The 12,865-nt window shown below is 37.4% G+C and overlaps 2 protein-coding genes across 2 annotated transcripts; both read left to right on the top strand.

Moving 5' to 3' along the window:
• The first annotated feature begins 3,408 nt into the window (after positions 1 to 3,408).
• LOC104420725 (GDSL esterase/lipase 5) lies at positions 3,409 to 5,292 on the top strand. Its single transcript, XM_018862474.2, has 4 exons — positions 3,409 to 3,652; positions 3,732 to 3,853; positions 3,940 to 4,167; positions 5,056 to 5,292. The coding sequence occupies exons 1-4, from the start codon at positions 3,409 to 3,411 to the stop codon at positions 5,290 to 5,292; spliced, it is 831 nt and encodes a 276-aa protein (XP_018718019.2).
• Positions 5,293 to 8,726: 3,434 nt separating this feature from the next.
• LOC108955206 (GDSL esterase/lipase 5-like) lies at positions 8,727 to 11,532 on the top strand. The gene is made up of 7 exons (XM_039302565.1): positions 8,727 to 8,807; positions 9,064 to 9,271; positions 9,351 to 9,472; positions 9,541 to 9,768; positions 10,322 to 10,571; positions 10,681 to 10,704; positions 11,312 to 11,532. Exons 1-7 carry the CDS (start codon positions 8,727 to 8,729, stop codon positions 11,530 to 11,532), a joined length of 1,134 nt encoding a protein of 377 aa, XP_039158499.1.
• The last annotated feature ends 1,333 nt before the right edge of the window (positions 11,533 to 12,865 follow it).

Raw genomic sequence — 12,865 nt, 5'->3', positions numbered from 1 at the left:
GAAGCACTTTTACCATTCTGCAGGTCACAAGCTGATTTTAGAATCGATTAACTATCTCAAAGGTGAGGCCCAACTTCCATGAGGAAAATTATTCAAAAATCTAAATCTATTATATTTTTGTCAATTCAGTTTAGAATGTTTTTACAATTTGCCAATTGATTAGCTAATTTTGACTAGAAATTGGTGACGTAATAGTCTAATTAGTGTAAGCTATTCTACATGGCATAGCTAAAGCTATTGGGAATAATTTTAACAATATTTTAATAATTTTTCGAATTTATAATTATTTTTAAAATATTTTTCTTTTTCTTTTCATTTTTGATTTAAAGGGCTAGCAAGACACGGCCCTTTGGATGAGGGCCGATGACCTCCGCCATCCACCAACCACTAACCGAGGGCCCGCGAGGACTCACGACACCCTCGCTACATTTGGCGAGGGTCGTGACTCATGCCTCCGATCAATGAGGACTTCGTGGGCCTCAACAAGGGGCCGGCAGAGGTTGCTAACCCTTTGAATTATTTAAAAAAATGAAAATATATTAATAAAATTTGTCTATGTCAACAATTTTTAGTCAAAAGTGAAAGTGCTAGTATGAACACCTAGATGGGGTGAATAGGTGTGAAGAACAATTTTTTGCAAAAAAACAGTAGAAATATTTTTCTTTTGAAACTAAGTATGAAGTACAACAGACTTTGAGCGAGTTCAGACTTTAGCAGTTAAATAGAACTACGAATAAAATAAATGAGTTTAGGAAAGATAATAAGAGCACAAGGTTTATAGTGGTTCGGCTTAGATCAAGCCTATGTCCACACTCCCACGCTAACAGCTTTCTAACTGGATTCCACTATGCAATCAACAAGAGATTACAACTTTGAGTACAAACACTTAATAGTATATCACACTATCTCACTAAGTCACTCTTTTGGTATTTCTCTCATAATCACAAACGTTTAAGCTCACAAGAGACAAGTATATGATCGAATGTCGCTCAAACTTTGGAATTATAAAGTCTACGCTCTGTCTCTTATTTGCTCATCGATCCTTAATCTCCCTAAATACTCCTTCAATTCCAAATTAGCCGCTAGACAGTATCTTAGAGGATCGTCTTTCAATCTACCATTTGGACAGATCTGTATCTAGAAGATTTGGTAGCCGTTGAGTGATAGAAGTAGAATCCCAAATTGATTCTGATCGCCCATACAAACAAAACCTTGGTTTCCATAAGTAGAGCTTCTTCGTACAGAAAGTTCTTATCTTCAAGATCTAATTGTCAATCAATTAGATTGCGTCAATCAAATCAATCTTGATGTAGAATCCAAACCAGATCACTAACTGTTATACATTTAGGATTTGTGTCACGTTATGTCTCGTTATGGATGTAAAGTCTGAATGCAATAGACTTTACAATTTGAGTCTGAGTGCAATAGACTTTACAATTTGAATCTGAGTGCAATAAACTTCACAATCTGGACATAAATTTGGTAGCCGTTGAGTGATAGAAGTAGAATCCAAAATTGATTCTGATCGCCCATACAAACAAAACCTTGGTTTCCATAAATAGAGCTTATTCGTACAGAAAGTTCTTGTCTTCAAAATCTAATTGTCAATCAATTAGATTGCGTCAATCAAATCAATCTTGATGTAGAATCCAAACCAGATCACTAGCCGTTATACATTTAGGATTTGTGTTACGTTCTGTCTCGTTATGGATGTAAAGTCTGAGTGCAATAGACTTTACAATTTGAGTCTGAGTGCAATAGACTTTACAATTTGAATATGAGTGCAATAGACTTTACAATTTGAGTCTGAGTGCAATAAACTTCACAATCTGGACATAAATCTAAACATAATCTGCTTCTGAACAAATTTAGATTTAAGGTCTGGATACAGTCTGTATAAGTTCAGCTTCATCATAGAGTCTGTCTTCTAATTTTTCATTCACATTCAGTCTGGAATTTATCAGAGTTGGTAAACTTCTGATGTAAAACAGATTTTGATACTAAAGTCTAGCAATCTTCAAACTTTGATACAGAAGTTTGAAAATATTCATAATAGACTTTGGATAATATCATTTACATATTCTATCATCTGCATAGTTTGTTACTCATCCATTAAACACGTTAGTAGCCTTTGATTTATTTTGTTACATTCAAAACATCATAAGGGATTTCCCCAACAAAAAGTATTCAGGTGGACTTAATTGGCAAAATTTAAAAATTGATTATGACTCAATTGACAAAATTAAAAGGTTTATAATTAAATTAGTAAAAGTGCAATAGATTTAAGATTTTTTAGACAATTTTCCCTATCTCTATTAGATTTAAAGGCCTTCTTCATGGATTGCCGAATGGCCTAATTCCAAGATATTCAAGTGGCCCATTGCTTACGGGAGTCCAATCAAGTCATGGATTGGATAGTTAAAGTTTACTGGCGTGGCGATCCATGCCCCCCTCCCCTTCTCAAAAGGGATTTCCTTCGTTTTGAGGCCCATTCCTCCTCTCATCCATGCTTCCTTCAACGAAATGAAAAGGAGATATTTCCGATTAAATAAATACCTTTATCTGATTTCTTATATCTTGTAGCTGCTTTGATTTTATTTCTAGATACTTTTTGCAGATATTATCATAAATGATGTTTATGGGAGCTAAATAAGTCTTTTAATCATTGATCTCTACAGCCTTTTGGGTCTATATGCCAATATATTCACATACTCTCCCTTTGTCGTTGCTTCATTAACTTTCTTTTTATCAGCTTTATCAAGCACACTGACCTCGTATTACTTGCCAAACTATCAAAACCTTGAGAAACCGTCTCGCACAGCCAACCCTCTTGGTTCTTAGCTTAATTTACCTCATATAGATCAATGAACCCATTAATGGTCTCATTACCCAATCTGAGCATAATCCCTGCGTAAAAGCGTGCTAAAATTGCTAGTTTACCCTAAAATGAAAAAGCAAAAGATGAAGCATGGAACTGGGAATTGGCCAAACGTATCGTTAGTTCATTAATGTGGAGTTCGGAACGCAAATCATCTTCAAAGCCCCCCAAAAAATCTGTATGACGCCATGTGTTTGGCCAAAAAGGGAAAGAAGTATCACGGGCCTGCTTCCCCGAGAAGACGGCTGTACAAATTACTTTATTTAAACCGCTAAACTTTGCTAGCATAATAGTTTTTAAGCTATTGTCAAAATAATAATTTATTGTTAACCACAAATTATTGAAGGAATAGGTCCCATAACAATTTATAATCTTTTGTTATTTGGTTTTTTGCAATTTAGAATAGACTGTCAATCTCATAGTAGATTAAAAACTGTTATCGAATCATTTCTTTAAATCACCCAGACGTCCCTACAAGATCTGAAGAGAAGCCGCATCGTCCGACCCGAGATCACCAATGTCAACTCCAAATGTCCACATCCCCTTCTTCACCATCTTCACTGGCCTCCTTCTGTCGACTCTCTGTGACATCAATCAAAACCCAGAACGATGTCGCTCTATTCATCTTCGGCGACGCCCTGAATGATGCGGGGACCAACAACTACATAAACACCACCGCATTTTTCAGAGCAAATTTCTCTCCATATGGCGAGACTTTCTTTCTCTATCCCACTGGCAGAATCACTGATGGTCGTATTATGGCTGATTTCATTGGTATAACTTCTCCATATTCTTGCTTTTCCTTCGCCCATCAACGATCCATCGTTTAATCAAATATTTCTGGGTGATTCAGCTGAATATGCAAAGCTGCCACTGATCCCACCTTATCTCCAGCTGAAGAATGACGAATTTGTGGGAGGGGCAAATTTCGCGTCCATTGGAGCTGGTGCTTTACCTGAAACTTTCGCAGGATTCGTACGTTGAGTCTCTTCCTTGTCTTTCCTGGGTCGTTGTTCCATATAACCCCATTAGGATCGTCTTCCTCGATGTTGGCTTTTCAGGTGGTGGATTTCAAGACTCAGCTGAAGCAGTTTGAGAGTCTGGTGAAGAACCTGAGGGATAACCTGGGGGATAAGAAGGCGGAGAGAATAGTTTTGGACGGCGTTTACTTCATCAGCATCGGACTCAATGATTACGTCGCCGTTCTCAACAATCCAGCCCTGTTTCAGTCCGTTTCCATGGAAGATTACGTGAGGATGGTGGTTGGTAACATTAGCACTGTGCTTGAGGTAAACCCGTATCCATAATTTCCCTCTTATAAACAAGTCAACCGGGTTGTAATTTTTGGAAGGATTTGGTTGACCAGCGCATTTTCTTCTTTATAGTTTTGTCAATACCTGATTTTTGTTTAATACTGACCAATAATTACTTATAAAAATCTATAATTATGATCTTTTCAGATATTGAAGATATTTTCATGACGGTTCTCAAGTCAAAAAAATTTCTTTATTGAAGTCATATAAGCGAATAATTTTCACGTTCAGGATGAATAATATATAATTTTCATTTTCTGTAATGAGTTCCGTTATAACGAATAAGAACTTTGTTAACAGGTTTATAAAGGACATTTACAATTTATTATTAGTTTTTTGCCCTTGTATTCTCCACATTCTACTTCAAGCCTCTTATAAATTTGACTTTGTTCTTTGGTTTGATAATAAATTCAATGTTATCGCACACCTTTATGAGTTGTCGCAATCAATCTTTATAAGTGGATTGTAACAAATGGATCGATCTCCGATTTTATTTTTTTCAGGATATATATAAAGTTGGAGAAAGAAAATTTGGATTTACAACAATGCTACCTATTGGGTGCCTCCCGACCATTCGACTGGCTACTGGAAACGGTTCTTGTTTGAGACAAGGTACTGAGTTATCGAAGCTGCAGAACGTGGCTTTTCCCGCAACTCTCGCCAAGCTAGAGTTGCAAGGTTTCAAGTACTCCCTCTTCGACTTGTACACTTCCTTGACTGAAAGAATCCAACACCCATCAAATTATGGTCAGCCTTTTGCATTATCTTTCTGCACATTAATTTTTTTTCATGATCTTAAACACCTTGTGGCAAGGAGAGATGAGGATTTCTTTAATCTCATGAAATTGGATTCCGGGTTTCAAGGATGGGGAGACCGCATGTTGTGGGTCGGTTCCGTATGGGGGCAATTATAGCTGTGGAGGCATGAGGGGGGTGAGAGAGTATGCATCGTGCCCTAATCCCGCGGAGTATGTGTTCTTCGACTCTAATCATCTGAGCGAGAGGGCTTACCATCAATTTGCCCAATTGATATGGAATGGAAGTTCACCCACTACCAAGCCTTATAACCTGGAAGCATTGTTCAAACATGGGAACGTTTGATTTCTTGCTTTTTGAAATTCTAGGGCAAATAATGGGAATCCAGATTCATCTCATGAATAAGCGAGGCACAGTGTCATGGTTCGATTTTATGACTACATTAATGCTGTAACAAAGCGACAATAGAAATTAGTAATGAATAAATTTTACAAGGCTCAATTTGCTATATTTGCGATATGTTCCATTGCCAAACTATTTGAAAGCAAACAAATCAAGGTTCTTGGTATGTGTGTGTGACCTTACAAATAACACGTCAGGGGAATTGCAATTTCTAAGTTGAAAATCCTCGAAACCCTAACCAATTAAGCCAATCAAATATGGTTTGGATTGCCATAATGTAACTTTGGCATCATAACGAACTCTATGAGATTTTTTGGAATTATTATTCTAAAAAATTAAACTATTAGACAACAGCATGATTTAATATTTATTTATTCAATCATTGTCCCTCGTGAAATATATAATAAGGAAGGCAAATAGGGGTTTGGAAAATTTTACTTAGAATCTCCAACTCTAATACCATATGAGATTTTATAGAACCATTATCAACTATTTTAAAATTTTAAGCTTTTAGATGAAAACGCGATTTAATATTTAAATATTTTAACATATCTAATCATCTGAGTGTGGTGCGCAAGAGTTTGAGGAGAAAATTGAAGGAAGGTAAATTCAAACAGAGAACTAAGAAAGAAAAGCTGAAAAACTTGCGAAGAAGAAATTCTTTTCAACAAGAAAGGCTCCATCGCTTGTAGTAAATTATAAGGATTTCTAAAGTTTTACAAAACTACTGTCAACTATTCGAAAAATATGGCACTTTGCTCACCTTGAGTTAGCCCATTTAAATTTAAGAGTGCAGAACTCCTATTCAATCTTAACTACAAGTCACTTTCTAAATTTCAAGTGTACAAAGATACATTCCTTACTAGGTCGTGATAGATGAGATTGCAATCACCATTCTTGAAAAAATAATTTCTCGTAGGACGAAAAAAACTAAATCTCATCCTTCTCGACATAACCAAAAGCCAAAACAAACGTTCAATTAGAATATCAAATGCATTAAATGCAGGGAGCAAGGTCACATTTCTAGACATCGTAAGACCAACAAAAAAAGCTTAAATGAGCTATGTCTTGATGATAATACTCTTAATCAAAACAATAAAGCCTTCAATTCTATTAGCTTAAAAAGATTCGAATAATATAAGAAAATCAATCAAACGAAACCAATTACAACCTAAAGGGATCCATGCCCCCCTTCGCTTCTCAAACCTTGAGGGATCCCCTTTGTTCTCAGGCCCAATTCTTTTTTTATCGATGCTTTCTTCAATGAAATGAAAAAGAGATATTCCCGACAAAACATAAATCGATACTTTTATTTGATTTCTTCTATCTTGCAGTTGTTTTGATTTTGTTTTCAGATACTTTTTGTTGCGGATATTATCATATATGCTTATGGGAGATAAATGTCTTTTAATCATTTTTCTCTATAGCCTTTTGGGGGGAGAAGTACACTTGAGGTACGAAAAGTTATGTATAGCGTTTACTATAAAGTTAAAAGTTTTTTTTTCTTTTTAGAATTGCTTAAGTACTATTTTTTTTAAAAGCAATCACTTAAGTAGCAATTCCTATTTGGGTTGCCGAAAATGCGATGTTGTTGTATTTTATTAATTTCTCTAGCGACATGAATCGCCGGCATGCCCAGTCAACATATAGACACTACATGACATTGTCTACCGTGCTTGCCCCAAAATATAAACTCTAAATTGCAAATCAAAAGAAATCCCCATTGATACTCTAGTTCAATTTCCCCCAAAATTGAAACCTTAATTGATGAGCCAAGGAGAGGAGGAGTGGGTGGCTAGGTTGAGGACAAAGAGGAAGGTGCAGGCTATGAAGGTGGGGATTACGCCACATGAGAAGGACCTGGTTTCCCTCGTAGCGAAGAGGGAGAGAGAGCGTTGACGGTTTTGCATCGGACTTAGTTGGGGAGATCAGGTGGTGGAATATCCTCTGCATCGGGGAGGAGATGTCGGCGACTGCTATGGGCAAAAATTCCATAAGAAAGAAGAAGATTGTCTCTGCGTGTGACCGAGTGAGAGAGAAGAGAGAGGGCGTCGTTTTTAGGCAAGCCAACCACGTTGGCTCTTGCGACATCGTTTATGATATCTACGTGGACTGGTTTTTAATAAAAATATGCCAACTTATATTAAAATTTCAATTATGAAAGCAAAGTAATCATTTTAGCCAGAATTTCTAGCTAGGGGCATTTAAGGGTGCGTTTGTTTGCGTTTCTGTTTAAAAATTGTTCCAGGAAACGGAAATAGAAAAAAGTATTTTTGTTCCGGAGAACAATTTTTGAACAAAAAAACGCGTTTGATAAATTTGTTCCAGGAACAAAAAATAAACGGAAACATGTTTGGTAAATTTGTATAATTTTTTTATTTCTTTTATTTTTTTATTTTATTTTTTCTATTTTTTCTTTTTTTCCTTTTTCTTTTTCTTTTTTTTTTTCCTTTTTTTTTTTTCTTCTTTTGGCCGGTCGCGGCCTCGGCCATGGCCGGCGACCGGCCGACGAGGGCCGGCGGCCTCGCCCGGCCACGGCGAGGCTCGCCGGCCCCAAGCGAGGCCGAGCCTAGCCGTGGCCGGGCGAGGGTCGGCCTCACCTTGGCCGGGCAGCCGGCGGTGGCTGGCGAGGCCGAGCCTCGCGGCCGGGCCGGGCGAGCTCGGCCTCGCCGAATCTAGGCGAGATCGAGCTCGCCCAGCCCGGCGCGAGGCCGACCCTCGCCCAGCCAAGGTGAGGACGGCGAGCCTCGCCGTGGCTAGGCGAGGCCGCCGGCCCTCGTCGGCCGATCGCCGGCCATGGCCGAGGCCACGACGGCGAAAGAAAAAGAAAGAAAAAAAGAAGAAGAAAAAGAAGAAGAAAATAAAAAGTGTTTCTAAGTTTTGTTTGAAATAAGAAACAACTTTTGTTGTTTCTTATTTTCGTTCTCTTTTTGTTTAGGAACAAAAGAACAAAAAGGAAAGAAACGCAAAAGGAACAAAAGAACAAACGCGTTTTTGTTCCTTTTTGTTCCCAGGAACAAAAAAACAGAAAAAAGAAATACAAACAAATAGGCCCTAAGTGATTATTTTTTCTCGATTTGGTACTTGGATGAGCCGACGAAAACTTTTGGCATTAAAATGAGTTTCATAAACAATTTGTTATGCTTCTAATGTATTTTCCTCGCTGTCTATATGCCAATATATTCATTGCTTCATTGACTCTCTCTTTATCGGCTGTATCAAGCGCACCGACCTCGCATCACTTGCCAAACTATCGAAACCTAAAGAAACCATCACGAGCGGCCAATCCTCTCCGCTCTTAGGTTAAATTACCTACATATAGGTCAATGAACCCATTAGTGGTCTCATTACCCAATCTCAGCATAATCCCTGCGTAGATGCGTGCTGAAATTGCTAGTTTACCCCGAAATGGGAAAGCAAAAGATGAAGTATGGAACTGGGAATTGGCCAAACGTATCGTTAGTTCATTAATGTGAAGTTCAGAACGCAAATCATCTTTAAAGCCCTCCAAAAAATCTTTATGACGTCATATGTTTGGCCAAAAAGGGAAAGAACTATCACGGGCCTTCTTCCCTGAGAAGACTTCTATACAAATTGCTTATTCGAATCACCCGGACGTCCCTATAAGATCCGAAGAGAAGCCGCATCGTCCAACCCGGGATCACCAATGTCGACTCCGAATATCCACATCCTGTTCTTCACCATTTTCGCCAGCCTCCTTCTGTCAACTCTCTGCAACATCGATCAAACCCAAATGACATCGCTCTGTTCATCTTCGGTGACATCCTGAACGATGCGGGGACTAACAACTACATAAACACCACCGCTTTTTTCAAAGCAAATTTTTCTCCATATGGCGAGACTTTCTTTCACTATCCCACTGGCAGATTCACTGACGGTCGTATTATGGCTGATTTCATTGGTATAACTTACTCCATATTCTTGCTTTTCTTCCCCCATGAACGATCGATTGTTTAATCAAATCTTTCTCAGTGATTCAGCTGAATATGCGAAGCTGCCACTGATCCCACCTTATCTCCAGCTCAGGAATGACCAATTTGTGGGAGGAGCAAATTTCGCGTCCGCTGGAGCTGATGCTTTACCTGAAACTTTCCCGGGAATAGTACGTCCAAGTCTCTTCCTTATCTTTCCCGGGTTGTTTCTCCATATTCCTCAATGTTGCCTTTTCAGGCCGTGGATTTCAAGACGCAGTTGAAGCAGTTTGAGAGTCTGGTGAAGAATCTGAGGGATAAACTGGGGGATGAGAAGGCGGAGAGAATAGTTTCGCATGGTGTTTACTTTATCAGCATCGGAATCAGCGACTACGCCGCTGTTCTCAACAATCCTGCTTTGTTTCGGTCCGTTTCCATGGAAGATTACGTCGGGATGGTGGTTGGCAACATTAGCACTGTGCTTGAGGTAAACCCATATCCATAATTTCCCTCCAATTCCGGAGCGGTGAACTGTTTAATCCTTACAAACAAGTCAAGCGGGTTGTAATTTTTGGAAGGATTTTGTTGACCAGCGCATTTTCTTCTTTATAGTTTTGTCAATACCTGATTTTTGTTTAATACTGACCAATAATTCCTTATGAAAATCTATAATTATGATCTTTTTAGATATTGAAGATATTTTCATGACGGTTCTCAAGTCAAAAAATTTTCTTATTATTAAAGTCATATAAACAAATAATTTTTCACACAACGAATAATATATAATTTTCATTTTCCATGATGAGTTCCGTTATAACAAATAAGAACTTTGTTAACGGGTTTATAAATGACATTTACAATTTATTATTAGTTTTGTGCCCTTGTATTCTCCACATTCTACTTCAAGCCTCTTATAAATTTGACTTTGTTCTTTGGTCTAATATTAAATTCAACATTATCACACACCTTTGTGAGTTGTTGCATTCAATCTTTTTAAGTGGATTGTAACAAATGGATCAATCTCCAATTTTTTTTTTCAGGATATATATAAACTTGGAGCAAGAAAATTTGGATTTACTACAATACTACCTGTTGGGTGCCTCCCGGCCATTCGACTGGCCACTGGAAACGATTCTTGTTTGAGACAAGGTACTGAGTTAACAAAGCTTCACAACGCGGCTTTTCCCGTGACTCTCGCCAAGCTAGATTCTCAATTCCAAGGTTTCAAGTACTCCCTCTTCGACTTGTACACTTCCTTGACTGAAATAATCCAATACCCATCAAATTATGGTCAGTCTTTTGCATTATCTTTTTGCAGACTAATTTTTTTTCTTGATCTTAAGCACCTTGCGGCCAGAAGGGATGAGGATTTCTTTAATCTTATGAAATTGGATTCCAGGTTTCAAGGATGGGAAGACCACGTGTTGTGGGCTATGTAGCACCGACACGGACAAGCAACACGCGACACGACACGACACACCAACACGTCATTTCTTAAAAATAGAGAATTTATAATAGCCTAGAATTAATTTACACGGAAAATATTAAATAATATCATTCATTATTTTAATTTGTTACAATAATACATAAAACTTAGAGGAAAAAAAACATTGTTTAAAGAAAAATGCTGAAATGATATTTTTAAATTTATTTATTTATCATATATATCATTTTTTTATTACTTCTTTCATAGTAAAAGGCTTTTAAAAAAACTAAAACAATTCTAAAAAACAAAACTGAAAAAAAAAAAAAAATTGACCCCGTGCGTGTATATTTATAGCAATTTTATTACTTCTTTTATTACTTCTTTTGTGTATATTTATATTTTGACCCCTCAAGTATTAGAAATTTTTAAAATTGACCCCGTGCGTGTCGGAATCGCGTGTCGGAATTCTAGACTTGCATGTCGGAACATGTCAGAGAGAGTTGACCACGTGTCGGATTTTTTGACACTCATTGACCGCGTGTCGGGACGTGTCGGAGTGTCGGACACGACACGAAGGCTTCCGGAGAGCGTCCATGCTACATAGGTTGTGGGTCAGGACTGTATCGAGGCAATTATAGCTGTGGGGGCACAAGGGGGGTGAGAGAGTACTCGTTGTGCCCTAATCCCGCGTACTACGTGTTCTTCGACTCTGATCATCTGAGCGAGAGAACTTATCATCAATTTGCCCAATTGATATGGAATGGAAGTTCGCCCAATGCCAAGCCTTATAACCTAGAAGCATTGTTCAAACATGGAAACATTTGATATCTTGCTTTTTTAAATTATTGGACAAATAATGGGATTCAAGCTTCATTTCATGATTAAGCCAGGCATCGTGTCATGGTTCGATTTTATGACTGCATTAATACTATAACAAAGCCACAATAGAAATTAGTAATGAATAAATTTTACAAGGTTCAATATGCTATATTTGCGATCTATTCCATGGCCAGACTATTTGAAAGCTAATGAATCAAGGTTCTTCCAACCAAAAAAAAAAACAAAAGAATCAAGGTTCTTGGTATATGTGGGTGAACTTACAAATAACACGTCAAGGGAATTCCAAGTTTTGAGTTGAAAATTGTCGAAACCCTAACCAATTAAGCCAATCGAGTATGGTTTTGATTGCCATAATGTAACTTTGGCACCATAACACACCCCTCAAGATTTTGTGAAATCACTGTTCTAAAAACTTAAACTATTAGACGACATAATCTAATATTTATTTATTCAATCATTGTCCCTCGTGAAATATATAATAAGGAAGGCAAATAAGAGCCTGGAAAATTTAATTTAGGATATCCAATTCTAATATAATATGAGATTTTATAGAACCACTGTCAACTATTTTAAAAGTTTAAGTTTTTAGATGAAAACGTGATTTAATATTTAAATATTTTAACATATCTAATCGTCTCAGAGCGGTGCACAGGAGTTTGAGGAGAAAATGAAAGGAATGTAAATTCGAACTGACTAAGAAAGGAAAGCTGAAAAAAATTGTGAAGAAGAAATTCTTTTCAATAAGAAAGGCTCTGTCGCTTGTAGTAAATTATAAGGATTTCTAAAGTTTTACAAAACTACTGTCAACTATTCGAAAAATAGGGTACTTTTGCTCACCTTGAGGTAGCCCATTTAAATTTAAGAGTGCAGAATTCCTATTCAATCTTAACTGCAAGTCACTTTCTAAATTGCAAGTGTACAAAGATACATTGCTTACTAGGTCAGGATTAGATCAGATTGCAATCACCATTCTAGAAAAAGCAATTTCTCGTAGGACTACCCTAGAACAAATCTGCAATAAAATTAGAGAGGACCACAATGGCCAAATCCCTCATCAAAATCTCTCATATGGAGAGTTAATCTCCAATGTCCAAAAAGAGGGCATGCATGTGTAGCACTCTTGAAGGAAAAATTACAAACAAAGAGATATTTATTATTTACCATCTTTCTATGCTCAATATGATCGTTGTTTCAGCGAACCTAAGGGTTCAAGCTCCATTCTTATAATAAAAATTGCTCCAAGCAACAAGACAAAGGCTTAACAAGTCAAAACAAAGATAGTTTTCCCGCAAAACAAAAAATTAAATCTCATGCTTCT

Source organism: Eucalyptus grandis, chromosome 9 (genome assembly GCF_016545825.1).
Source record: "Eucalyptus grandis isolate ANBG69807.140 chromosome 9, ASM1654582v1, whole genome shotgun sequence".
Taxonomy (NCBI): domain Eukaryota; kingdom Viridiplantae; phylum Streptophyta; class Magnoliopsida; order Myrtales; family Myrtaceae; genus Eucalyptus; species Eucalyptus grandis.
This window is presented reverse-complemented; position numbering and strand designations above follow the sequence as displayed.